Source organism: Falco naumanni, chromosome 4 (assembly GCF_017639655.2).
Source record: "Falco naumanni isolate bFalNau1 chromosome 4, bFalNau1.pat, whole genome shotgun sequence".
In the NCBI taxonomy this organism is placed as follows: Eukaryota; Metazoa; Chordata; class Aves; order Falconiformes; family Falconidae; genus Falco; species Falco naumanni.
In genome coordinates this window covers 75,557,713-75,571,275 of record NC_054057.1, presented here as the reverse complement: position 1 = coordinate 75,571,275, position 13,563 = coordinate 75,557,713, and the positions used below count along the sequence as shown (strand labels likewise).

The 13,563-nt window shown below is 50.6% G+C and overlaps 1 protein-coding gene across 4 annotated transcripts in view; it reads right to left on the bottom strand.

Moving 5' to 3' along the window:
- Positions 1 to 13,563, bottom strand: part of LOC121087573 (syntaxin-binding protein 4-like) — a 46,929-nt gene that overhangs the window by 6,157 nt on the left and 27,209 nt on the right. For all 4 annotated transcript variants that reach the window (XR_005827656.1, XM_040592761.1, XM_040592762.1 and 1 more), the window contains exons 7-15: positions 13,125 to 13,245; positions 10,394 to 10,535; positions 10,094 to 10,200; positions 9,505 to 9,658; positions 7,797 to 7,869; positions 4,726 to 4,823; positions 2,250 to 2,346; positions 972 to 1,099; positions 314 to 406 (exon numbers count right to left, since the gene is read on the bottom strand). Coding sequence is in view for 3 of the 4 variants with exons in the window: in XM_040592761.1 (XP_040448695.1) it covers positions 314 to 406; positions 972 to 1,099; positions 2,250 to 2,346; positions 4,726 to 4,823; positions 7,797 to 7,869; positions 9,505 to 9,658; positions 10,094 to 10,200; positions 10,394 to 10,535; positions 13,125 to 13,245 (1,013 nt within the window). In the remaining variant the exon portion in view is untranslated. The remainder of the gene's footprint in view (positions 1 to 313; positions 407 to 971; positions 1,100 to 2,249; positions 2,347 to 4,725; positions 4,824 to 7,796; positions 7,870 to 9,504; positions 9,659 to 10,093; positions 10,201 to 10,393; positions 10,536 to 13,124; positions 13,246 to 13,563) is intronic.

The window sequence follows — 13,563 nt, the reverse complement described above, 5'->3', positions numbered from 1 at the left end:
GGCAGGTGGTGCTTCTCTTATTCATGGACTTGAATTATTTCTGTCGCACGTTTTTGTATTTCTACATATTTACTCACTTCTAAAAAATGACTGCATACTTTCAGTGCAATAAGTTTTCATTTGAGGTTGAGAGCATGAAAGAGGCAATTAAGGAGAACCAAGGGTGAGAGCCTCCTTTTTCACGAGGAACACGCAGAATGCAAACTGGTGACTTTTTAAGAGGGACAGGCTACACCATTACCCTCATGTACAACTACAGCGAGCTACAGCAGAAGGCAGCAGCCAAGAAATCTGCTCAGAGGAGAGGCTCCACCTTTAGCCTTCGGACTTCTTGCCGCAGATCCATCATTTCCAGTTGCAGCTGCTCCAGCTCCTCATTGCCATTACAGCTGAGAGAGTCGAAGGTCTGCAAGGCAGAGGGACAGACAGCATCATGCACCACTTAGGATTTACCAAAAGCAGGGTGCTATATGGTAGGCATATTGTTTTCCATGCCCAGAATAGTGATGCATCAAAATCACTTTGAAAAGGAGTCAGCATTTTTATGCAACAGATCAAAAGGCACATTAAATACTTCAGCTGCACTTTTGGGGTTTTTTTCAGCCCACAGGATTTCATTCTCTGATCCCTGACATAGCTGGAATAGCTGTGCTACAGTGAATTTTCATTTTGTGAACCAGGTGAAATTAGTTGGAATTGATTAATTGTAGCTAATTTTCCTTCTGTATCACTGCCAGGCTGCTTCCTTTATATTATCCCATATATATTGTTATTTCCTTATTAAAAATGAGAAGTCTGAAGTCTTTTGTAGAATTTCCTACAATAAAAATTATTAATGCATAGTCCTGCCTTCTCTTTATAACTCTAGAACAACCAGAAAACAGTAATTTAGCTTTTCCCATCTCAGAAATTCATGGTTTTCATGTAGAAGGTTCATGGATTCAATGTAGGAGAGCGCTGGACTGACTGACCGCAGAGTGGAAAGCCGACGTATCCAGCAAAGTGGCCACCTCATGCTGCGTGAAGAGCAAGGAACTGGAATCCAGACCAGCCTCGTGCAGCTCCTCCTGCATCAGATCCCTGAGTGCTTGGAGAAGATCTATGAAAAAGAATCAGTTTTTACCAAGCTAAAAGAGAAAAGTGCTGTGTGTTAGGAGAAAACACCACTGATGTTGGGGGCACTGACTGACTCCCAAGCAGAGCGGGTTTAGAGACACCCAGCAGTCTTCTTGAACACCCCTGGGCTCTTTGGCAATCCCACCAAGCTCAAATAAGTTGTTGACAATCTTTGCCAGACTCTGGTTTTCTTACCCAATTGAAAAAACCTAAACTTTTAAAACCAACCCCCACTCCCACCCCCCCGATATTTTCATAGCAGCGTTTTCATTATTGTATTCTCAAATTTTTAAAATTTTAAGCCCAAACCACATTTCTCTGACAAAAGGCACCTGCCTGCCTCCTGGCACCAGGATGCTGACTTCAACGAAAAACAACTCCATGACTCCAGCACATAGAAAAGGTGTTAAACTGACAAAAGGTGTTAAATCTGAAAATCCAGATTCATTTTGCTTTCAGACACAGAGGAAAGCACAGCGCAAGGGGCTGCATGGGACAGGAGCCGGCACAGTGGTGGGGGTCCCCAGCCCCTCCAGCCCTCAGCCCCTGGGCTGCAGCAGGAGCCTGAGCCTTTCCACAAAAGCAGCATCTTTATTGCCAGCACATTTGCCAGATACCCCTAATCATCCTTATTTCTCTTGCCACAAACTATAAAGCCAGTTGCTCTGAGGAGGGCTCATGGTTCTGTATCCCACCGCTCGCTCTGTGCAAACACACCTGTCCCAGAGGCATTGTGCTTCGTGATTCCATTCTGCCTGGTAGGGATGTAGCTGATGTCTTTGAATTTTTGCAAAAAAACCCAAACTTCTGTGGGCCAGATATGCTCTGGCAGGTCACAGAAAGCGGAGCAGGCTTTCATCGCCTGCGTGTCCTCTGGCCAGCTTTTGCTAGGAAAGCTGGGGTTTTAAGGAAAGCAAACCTTCCCACCGACTTCCTTTTATTCTGATTTTACATACACTTCTACCGAGTGCCTTCTTTTGTATTTGTGACTTTTCTTAACTGTTTTGAGGCTACATCAATACCCAGGCAGGTGTCTTACCTGCCACCTTTCAGCAGATGCCTCTCCTTTCTCAGCTGCCAGCAAAGCTACACCAAACTCAAAAAGCCGGTCACGCACAGAGCTGCCCGCTCACCTCCGTAGGCCACCGTCCCCTGTGAGTCTGTGGTCAAGTTTTGCCGTAACTGCCTCTTCTTCTCGTCAGTCACATCCAGACCGAGATACTGCAGAACCTTGAGCAGAAACAATGAACCTTTAAAAAGAAAAATACTGGAAAAGCAATTTTTTGAAGTAAGTGCTGGGAAGACACTTGGTGCTGGGTTTCTCCTGGAGGTGGCTCTCCAGGCAGCATCTCCCAAAGGAGCAGGCTTGGGCTGGATTTCCAGCCTCCTCTTTCCTACTTGTGTACAGAAATGTCTGTTCCTGAAGACACATTCACATCCCTCCAAGAATGTTTTACACTGTCTGCAATCAGGTTTGCAGCTATGACAAACTGTCAGGAGCCTTATCAAAAGCTGGTTGAGCTATAGCAGGTCTCGGTTGCCAGGAACTCAGCCTCTTCCTTTTACTGCCCAGGAATTGTGTTCGGGACCAAGAAGATAAAAGCTAGTCACGGAGTATTTCCTGTGGCAACAAGAGACATTAAAACATTTTGCTTCTCTACTGCACCTTTTGCTCTCTTCATTCCGCCTGATGCCCTGTCTTCTGCTGATATTTATCAGTTCGACCCCAGGGCACCACACAGAAGCAGGTAAGCCTGTGCAAATGCCACTTCACTGCTGGCGGCAAGTAAGTCTTAAAAGACGAAGTCGAGCTCAGCAGACTGTGGGAAAGAGCCCGAGTTAAACGCTTGCCTGTCCCAGGCTGCACACACAGCTCCTGCTCACATGCCTGCAGCACCCCGGCACGGTCCCCTGCAAGGGGGCTGGAGCCAGGTCCTTGCTTGCATTCCTATCACCTCCAAGCCCACGGGACCCATCCGCACCCATGCGCTGCCCATTTGAGTCCCACCTTTGCCCACCACCCTGTGCAAGGTGGTGCTACAGGCTCCCGGGCTGTAGGATGCTGATGCTGGCACCTTGCCGATGTTTGGCCACCCCAAAACCATCTCAGGTTGTGCCGGTTGGTGGGCATGTCCTGACCCTGGCACTGCTGCAGCTGCCCGCGCATAACGCTGGCTTTTAAAAGGGGAAGCCAAGCGCTCCCCACTCCCCTCCCACCAGAGAGGAGCTGATTTTATACCCGTGACGAGCAGAGGTCGCTGCGAAAATGCAATCCTAAATCCCTCTTTAGGAGAATTATGCAGGTTTAGAAGAAAAGTTCCTGCTTGCACGCTGCCCTCCGGGGAGGCGAAAGCAGCAGGAGGGCGAGCGCTGCGCCTGCCGTCGGGTGGCAGCAGGTGCTCGCTGCATCGGGCCCTCCCTGGCATCCCCCGGCCCTACAGAAGGGGCTGCATTCCCACGCTCCCCCCTCACATGCCCGCGGTACCAGGAGGGGGGGACACGCACCCCAAAGCCAGACTGAGGGCATGGCCCCCCGGGGGGGGGCTTGGTGAGCAAACGGGCAGCCCCACTCCGTGCCCTTTGGTGGTGCCCGTGGAATAGATTTTCCGTAAAATTAGGAAAGGAGCAGCGGTTCTGGCTGGATCCTCGGTGAGATGTCTCGTCCTTCAGCCTTCCCTCGCCCACGCCTGGCTGCCCGAGGTCACCCCCCCGGCGACAGCAGCACCGGAAAGTTTGGAGGGCAGCTGCCTCCACCTGCAGCCCTGAGCCGAATGCATTACATCCCAGGGAGGCGCGACTGCCAGAAGAGACTTCTGGAGCTCCCCGGAGCTTTGAAAAATAGCCAAGATGAGCCAAGGTGTGTTTAAATGCCCCTTCAGTCACAACGAAGATGTTTCTTGATGCTTCCTTCTCCATTTTTACCTTTAGAGGCTGGACCCAACCTCCAGCAAACTCGACTGAAAAGCTGAGACCCTATTTTTTGTTTTCCAGACTCTTGGTAATACAGTTTGGTGGCTGACTCTCATGCCTCTGTCTCAAAAAACCAGATCAATTAATTAATTGTAGCATGTGAGCAGCGTGATGCTAATAAAGCAATTTTCTGAGTGCTCTGTGCTCCGCATTGCCCGGGCTATCGCCATTCCCAGCACAGCCCAGTCGGTATCCCGGGCAGGTGGAGGGGAGTTAGGCTGGAGCAGGCTGTTCGGTGGAGGATGGGCTGCGTGCAGATCAGAGCCCTGATTAAGTGCTACAGCTTCATTCTGTGCAAACAGGCAGGCTCCTTCTCTCCAACTATATCTATTCAGGTTTGCATTTTTTTTAATCCCTCCAAAAAACAAGCAACGCAGTGACCCCCATGCTGGTACCTGGTGTGGTCTGCACATGCCTAAGTGCAACATTGGTGCAAGAATCAAAGCTGGAAGGTCTTGATCTGCTCTTTCACAGCAAAGGAACACAAGGGGAGCATTCAGGTAAGCTCATTGTGTTTGCCAGGGATGTGGCAGCTGTAAGCAAGGAGGTGTGGCACCAGGGGACACCTCTGCACAGCACACCTTTGGGGGAGGACTGAGAGGAGACCTGGCTTCGGGGTGAGGGACCAGTTCCACTTACCAGCTCCAGTTTCTCATCCTTGAGCCGGACGTTGGGATCCAGCGCTACTTTTGGTTTGGTGCCTGAAGCTGCTTTATGATTAGATGCTGAAGCAGGTGCTGAAAAAACAAAAAATAAATGTTAATGGAGGAACACTGCTTTAGCTTCTTTTCTGCTTTAGCAGGGGGTTGGCCTAGATGATCTCCAGGGGTGCCTTCTAATCCTGACCATTCTGTGAGTCTGTGAACACCTGGGCAGAGGAAAGAGGTGCCCACAAAACAAAATTCAGAACTCCTGTTGAATGAAATACAATGTGTGTGCAGCAGGCCAAAAATCAAAGACCAGGATTTACTAAATCTGGTCCTGGAAGGCTGGACTAGGCCACCGGTGAAAAGATTGGATACTGGGGCAAACCCGTACTGAAACTGGGCTTCAGCATGATTTGAGATGGGACGTTTCATCCCAGGACCTAGGACTGCAAAAATAGCACTTTGGAAATTTCCAATCATAAATTTTTGTGGAGTCTTGGGGTCTGTAGTTATGGTGATCTGTGGAAAAAAAGCAAAATCTGCCTGGCTCTTGTTTTCTCTAATTGACTAAGCAAACTGAAACACAACATTTTATAAAATGCAGCCCTGGCCTTAATAGCACTCATGGGAAAGGGAACTGATGGATTAAAAGCAATGTGGGAAAACGCTGGTGCAAGACTTTTTCCCTCCCCAAGACTGCAAAAAGCCTTGAACCCTTTTCCCTCAGTGGGGTAGGAAGGTTTTTCTGGGTAGAAGGAGCCACGTGCATCGTGAAGCAGACACAGAGGGAGAAAGAGGCAGGAACGGCAGGTGCTTTGCTGGTGAAAAGCTGCCATCAGACCAGAAGAGCCAGCTGCTGGCAGATGGCTCATCCTCACCAGCACCGCCTTCACAGCTGGAAGGGTGCAGAGCAAAAGCCCTGCTGCCATGCCCTGCCACCTGTGCTCCCCCAGCCCTGGAGGCAACCCCACCTTTTCCATTACGATTAAGCCTTGTCCATGAGGAAGTGTGACATTCCCCAGGAAGAGGGCTGCAGAAGGCATGACCCACCGGGAGCTCCCCTGCCGGACTCCAGCGGGGTCAGGGGTGCTGTGCCGGCACCCCCGCTGCCTGCCCACTCGCCACCTGCCCTGCTTGCCCTCGGGCTGGCAGCCTACACCTGTGACAAAAGCCCTTCTCCTGCCAGTGGCACAGGATTTGTCCAGGGAGCAATTTCTTTCACCTGCCTGGGACCCGATTGATATTACGGGAAGCTTTGTCTTGCCAAGCACTACTGCTCCTCCTGAACCCCCGAGCACTTCTCACCGCATGCCCACAGCCTGGGCAGGGACCCGGCGTGAGGAGGAGGCAGCGAGGAGCAGTGGAGGTGCTGCACAAGTGTAATCCTCCTAATCCGGGTGTTCATCCACCCGCTGACACCAGCAGCTGGGAAGCAGCAAGAGGTAGTAAGTGGGTCTGCTGGATCGGCCACCAACACTTTGCTCTCCAAGTTCAAGGGCAGAGCCGTTACCCTTCCACGCATGGCTAATCAGGATTAGCTCCACGTGGCTTTGCTGTCAGCTCTGGCATGGAGATATCCAGGGCATCCACCAGACGCCCAGAGAGAGGCAGTCTCTGGCCCAAGCTCCAAGCCTGGCTGCTGCTCTTTCAAAGCCAGTTGTCTGTTTTCATGGATGACAACACTGACACAAAGCCTCCTCAGCATTTCATATTAAAAAAACTGCGTGAATTAAAATCCCCTAGCTAAATCAGGAAGCGATTAGGTCATTGCTATTTGCTGGATTGCCTACATGACCCAGGGCTTTGCTCCCTGTCACCGGGAGCTCTGGCTGTCGGTGGGGGCCACCTAAGAGAGCCTACCTGAGATCAAGGCTGCAGGGTGCTTGGGGCAGGGGGACAGAGTGAGGGCAGTCCCTGTCCCAGGGTCCCTGCAAGTGCAGAGCATGACAGGCGAAGGCTGGTGCCCGCTGAGCCTGCCCAAGGTGAGACGGGCACCCCTGGGAGCAGGGCACTGACGCGCATCCAGCTCAGCACCGTCTCCTCCCTGTCTCTCCCACTAATCCCAGTACAGACTAAACACAGTTTACCTCGCAGTGCTCACTCTTAGCCTTCCAGATGGAAATTACAATGCAGCACAGGGATTCAGGAGCAGGGCCGGTGCCTCAGCAGCATGTGGGTGAGGAAGGGCTGTCTCGTGGCCACGAGAATGACGGGCAGCGCTTGCTGGTGGCTCACTGGGGGAAGCCCAGCTTTTCCTTGGGACAGGAGTAACCGTCACATCTTAGGGACATGGATGGGCTATCTGGCTGGAGGTCATCTCCCTGGACACTGGGTCATGGGGGTTACTGAGGTTTCCTGTGATCCCTAAGGGACCTGTAAAGCTGCAGAGTGGTTTGAGTTCACCCCCCATTGCTGCCATCATACCGAGTGAACAGAGTGGCTCTCTCCCACAAGAGGTGGAGGACTCAGAGCACAGAGAGAAAACACAGCAGGGAAACATATTGCAAAAAGTGAAGCTTGGCTGTAGAGAGAAATCTAACTTAATCACATCTATACGCAGTTTCCCAGTTTGGCCAACTGAGGGCATCCTTAATGCCTGTATAATGCCCAGAGTTGCTGTGTACATTACAATTATCATTATTTGATTTCTTTTATACTGTGTCTCCGAGGTCCACCCATTCCCATCAGAAGGGAACGTCATCTGCAGTGAGTGAGCCTTGCAGTCTGACATGATCTTTGCATGTGTGCAAAGACACTGCTGCAAATGAATCACAGGCTGCGAATAGAAGAAGCTGTTTCCCATGAACACCTTGGTCCTCTCAATGCCTTGGCAAAGAAATTTGCTACTACAGACAAACATGGACATAATTACTATCCATTGAGTAAGCCAAGCTGCTGCCTTCCCTCTCTCCCAGCAGGCTGAGTCTCACTGACACCCCATTAGATTCCACTACAGCAATATGAACACTGATCAAACTTAATTTCACTGGTCACCCTCAGCACCGAGGAGCCAAGGCTGTGTTTGCCACCCCCCGAAAGAAAAAAAGTTAGCAGGACTCTTACCTGAGACAGTAAGCTCAGGTGGGCAAATGTCCGGTGACAAAGAAGGCACAGGGAAATTATTTTCATGTCTATTCTAGAAAAACAAGACAAAACAGCACAGATGGTTGCTAAGCAGAATCTGTTGGTGTAAATAAAGAGCAGAAGATTTAGGTGTTCAAGAGAGAGTAACCCATCTGGCCCATAAAGAGCAAAGGCACCACGTACACCCCTTGTGCAGATGGGCCAAAAGAGGCTCCAGAAGTTTCTCTGGGAGGACTCGGCACAGGCGCATTCCTGAGCCATCTCAAAATCTCTGGTCACCCATAGAAAAATGAGTTTGTCATTACCGTAATTGTGATTGAGAGCTGGGGATTAATTTGACCTTGTACAGTTTCTCCATAGAGGTTCTCCTAAAGCTCTGCATCCAACCCCCCAGCGAAGTCCTGGGTCTGAGCGCAGCCAGTTGTGTTATTTACCCAAAATACGTAACTATCACGGTGAGCATGGCAGGAAGGTGAGATCAGTGCATACCCCTTCTTAAGTGCCAGGTCATGGGTGAAAGCACAAGCAAGAGAGAAAAATAGAGTCACAGGGTAGATAGGCTGAGCACCACTGAGACAGCGCTTCCACAGCTGGGAACGTCACTGCAGCGAGGGGCACAGGACTGGTGCTGAGGGCATATAGGCAGGTAGCATGGGCACCTGAGCAAGCTTTCCCTAGCGTGGACGCCCAGACCTCATTAGAAGTCCCATCTTTTAGCAGCAAAGTGAGGAAAGGAGCAATTTAATTCCAGACGGCAGTGTGATTTTATATAGGTGTGCAACATTACACGAGCACACATTCTGCTGGATGGTGAAGGATTAACTATACTGCTCGGCTCTGCATATATGGGCTAAGGCTGCCTTTCATAAGCACGTCTCCAGCCTGGTACACCCAAAAGCAACATGCCTATGACATGCTTGCAAGCCCATCTCTCCACAGGGTCTGGAAACAAAGATGTTTTGTGAATGATGCTCTGTGAAAAGAACATCCATCCAGCCTTCCCTAAAGGAAGTTTACGTAGAAGAGGGCAGGAGATACACCTGGCATTGCACCCGTCCAGGACAGGAGCAACAAATGCACCGAATCCAACCACAGACCTAAATTATTGCAAGGGTGGTGTGGTTAAATCCTGTCTCACCACACACAGCTCGAGCACTCGTCTCTGCAAACACAACATGGAGCTAGGCTGCACGGGAAGAACGAGCCTGGCTTATCATTAGACTGGTGAAGAACAGAAACAGGCTGCTTAGGAACACTGCAGATTCATCCTCATCAGAGGTCTTTAAGAACAAAGAGTTGTTCCTGCCTTTGAGTAGGAGACTAGATCAAACTGACTCCTGAGATCCCTTCCAGCTCTATGACTGGTATTGAATGAGATGCAGGTTGCTATCCACAGAAGGGTTTTGTTTTTTAAAACCAGAGACTTCTAAAACAGGTCTGAATGCAGGCCTTGGAGATGAAACTCCTCTCATTACCTCCACAGATCCTTCGCTGTCTCAAACCCAAGACAGAAGAAACGATATTTCAGATTGAAAATACCTGGCTGCCAAACAGGGCTACATACATCAGCGCTACAGACTTTCCATCATCCAGAAGGACTGCTATGGAGTCCCTAAAGAAGAGTTTTCTGATCAAAGAAAGATTGCAGAACTAATGTTTGTGTTCTTAGATATGAACTTCCACCTACCTCTGGGGACCTCACGTGGACCTTCAGTCTGCAGGAACTCAGACCGTTTCCCACAGCCTTTGGAGGTGGTGATGGGATGTTGTTATGAACTGGCAGTCCGGGATGCAACCGCCCCCTTCCAGGAATAAAGGCCACTTCTGTGTTTCCCTCGTGTCTTAAACAAGAAACACAGAACATTTTATTAACAAAAAAAAAAAAAAAAAAAAAGGCACAAATTTTCAGACCTTCCATGCTTGTGGCTCTTTCTCCAGGATCATCTCACTTGAGTCCATGTGGCCCACACCAGTGTAGCTGGGTTTCCACCAGCTGCATTGCTTGTTCGAACTCCAGTTCTGTTGCAGAACTCTGCTAGGCAGTGACAGGGGATGTTCACAAGGACCAGAACATTGGGAAGGTCTGGATTACACTTCAGGATGATCCATGCATTCAAGATTTCCTTATATGACCACCTATCAGGACCATCTTGAAGCACCATTTAGGACTGATAAGCCTCATGCTTCTTGAAGCCAAGCATTGGTATGACATGCAGGGTTTCTGCCTAAGACTCAAGAGCACAGTGATGATGACAGGAGAGGTGTTCTATGCCTACCTGAATTTGGCTTTTGCAATTATTTTTCTGGCCTCTTCATGTGTGCTGCCCACCAAAGAATCTTTATTGATAGCGATTAGTTGGTCACCAGGTCGGAGCCGACCATCCTAAACAAAGAAGGAGAAAGTCTCAATGTTGGGAAGGAATCTCTCTGCCCGAAGCCTTCTCCTGCAACACTAATTCTCATTAGTCTGTGCAATTTGTTATTGATCTATTCTTAGAAAAGCTGCTTCAGAACAGCTACAGCCTCTAGGAGGGGTCCCCACAGCGAAGTCACTGAGGGTCTCCACGCTGACTTACCTTGTAACAGTCACCATCTGGCATAAGCTCTTGAACATAAATCATGGGGCCGTCAGGCCTGTTGGATCCACCACTGATTGTCAGTCCCAAGCCAGAGGAGTTTGCGATGGAAATGCTCTGGATTCCTGATTCAATGGAGTAGCTGCAAGGGAGAGGTGTTAGCAGGTGACTCGAGGTGATCTGGTTGATTTTCCCATGTCGCTGAACAAACTCTGCCTGGCTTTCTTTCCCTGCACGATCCTTCTAACTTCTCCCAAACTTCTCTGCCTCTGCATCTTTTCTTCCACCCAACCTTGGAAAGAGGAGCTGAGGACCCCCATTCTCAGCAGACACTCTTCAGCATTACAAAGGCGACTGGGCTGAATAATTCCAAATACTGGGGAATACTTGTTTGCACTTAGAAAATAAAGAGAGAAGAAACTAACGGCTTAACCAGAATATATTTGACATTTTCAGGTTTTATAGCCAAAAGCACACAAAGGATCGATGTGGTTATTGTTTTAATCCAGCTAAATCACCAGACAGCAATTTACAGCTTGGCCAGCCTCAGAGCGAAGCTCAGCATACACAGCTGACTATGTCTGAATCGAGGTTTGGACTCAAAATCTTGCAAGATGCCCTAAGAGATGAGCCCTTAAGCACCTTCACAGCAATACCCGCCTCACTGTGATTTGCTTCTGTGCCAGTGCTACAGACAATTTGCCCAGTCAGGGATGGACTGCAACTGGAGCAGTTATAAGGCTGGACCCTACCCTGGCGGAGCTGCCTGCAAGGCAGGGCCCAGCAGGACACCAAGACCAGGCACAGCGGGGGGCTCCACGCTGGGATGGGGCTGAGCAATTGCAGTGTTTGTGGGAGCAGGGATTTCACTGACCACCCGTGGGCTGGGGGGCAGCGCTGCAACAGGGAGGTTTGGGGGAAGGATTCAGTGGGATGTGAGGGTCAGCGAGTCTTTTCCTCCTCATGGGCTGGGTGCAGCTGGATTTTCTCCTTTTCAGTTTTTTTCCATAGCAGCCAGTCACCAAACATTCTGCAATCTCTGGTCCTCGTGTTACCTGATAATTTAAGACCCAAGGATAGCTGTGCATCCCATGGCTCATGGTGGCACCAGCACGTAACCGCCCTGTGCTCCCCAGCAGCACCATCCCCTGCAGTCAGACACCCCAGTGACAGTGCAGGGTGCTGCCAGCACCCCCCAGCCTGGCAGGGCCCCCTCAAAGAGCCAGCTGGCTTTGCGGAGGAAAGGGACTGCGTTCCTGCAGCACACGTCTTAATCTCATAAAAAAGCATCGCTCTGAGAAATACTTTAGGAAAATGACATCAGCAAAGGTAGCATTAAATGCCTCCGTTCAAATCAAAGTCTCAGACACTATCTGTGGTGAGAGTAAATCGTATCTGAGTCCCGTTGCTCAGTGGGATGGCTCAAGTGACACCATGATGAGAGGCCACAGCCTGGGGACAACCTGCCATGAGCAGAAGGGACGGCAGCCACACGCACGAAAGGACCTCTGGCCCAAATGACATCTCTGCAGCTGACCACCAAGGCTCAGCTGCGATCAATGGTCCCTGGTTTCAAACGGCTTGTGCTGCTCCCAGGAGAAGACCACAGGGGCCTGGCACTAGCACGGGGACAAGTAGAACATGGCACAGCATGGCAGCGCTGAGCCAAGAGGCCACCGGACCAGGTCCCCTCTAGCCTATGTTGCAGCCTGGAGCGGGTTAACAGCAGAGCAAGGGTGTCTAGCTCATCCAAACCAAACCAGCTGCCAAGTAGATGAGCTGGCCTCTCCTCTGTAAGGGTCTCTCACTCCATGCAAGCAGCTTAAAGCTCTGGTGCCAAATATTTGTCCTCTGCAAATCCCTAATAAGCTGGTATTTAGCAAGAGGATTTACTGGTTCTGCAGTGAGGGCTGATTCTCTTACAGGCGACTTGGCTTGTTTATGCTGGCAAAAGAAGGAAAGCTGCAAGCCCCGGGGACAAATGGTCCCAGCTCCATGACTGCTAACACCCTTCGAGCTGTCCCTCTTGAGAAGGGCAACCCCAAGCACCCTGGAGACGAGACTCCGCAGAAAAACAAGCTCTGCCTGTCCAAACCCTGACCCTGTGAAGTATGAAAGGGACAGATGACCACATGAAAACACATGCTCCAGGAGACACTCTGGAGACAAAAGGATGCGGTGTCTGTAGGCAACCGCTGCTGACACCAAAGCAAAAGGCGTCAGGAGCGTTTGCATTGAGAGGGCAGCGCCTGTGCTCTTGTTCCACAATGTCACCGTGCCAGGAGCAGGGCAATAGACACCAGACTCCTGAAACACCTTCCAAAAGCAGCGCTGGCCTGAAGCACGTCGCCCGTGACGTGGACTGTAAAGGTGATGTGCAGGATGCTCTCAGCAGGCTGCAAGCCACGGCTTCCCCCCGGGTTTCAGAGGGGAGGAAGAGGGGCAGCTGCGTGGCTGGCTGAGCAGACTGCAGACTGCCTCAGCGGGGGACATTTTCAGTTCTTGGGAACAGGCTTCCCAGGAACAGTCAAGACACCACTACAACGAGGACTTCTAGAAGATGCTGTGGTCTCTTAGCCGTTGTGGTGATAGAACAGTGTAGAGGACATACGGATGGAACAAAGTTCTTCAAGCACTGGAGTCATTTACCGGATGTACCCCTAAGAGTGTTAGATGGTTGGTGGCATCTTCATGACCGACCAAGGGGCAGCCCCACGCAACCTCTACGTACTGTGCATGAGGGGGGTGCGCCGGGTTCCCGATGAAGGGGCCGTGGGAATTGGCGGGGCTCAGCAGCAGCGGGCTCTGGGAGCGCGAGGAGGAGCCCGAGGAGGTACTTTCCAGGTATCGACCTGAACAGCAAAGTCAGAGAATGTAAATACTCCAGCATCACCCGCCCCCCAACTCTGCCACTGAGAGCTGGCACTGTTTTCCTAGTTTTTTGGGGAAAACCCCATGGTAGTTAAAGGCATCAGTATATTGCTCATGGAGAGGAAACATTCAGCCTCCTTGACACAATTCCAGCATGGGACTGTCACCCTTCTGCCAGCCCCACGTAGCTCTGCCATAGGGGAAGGGTTGGCAGCTTTCTGGTGGGATGCCAAGCCAGCGGGACAGCTGCTTTCCCCATGCGTACGTGATTTGATGCACTGGCACCTCACTTAGGTTAA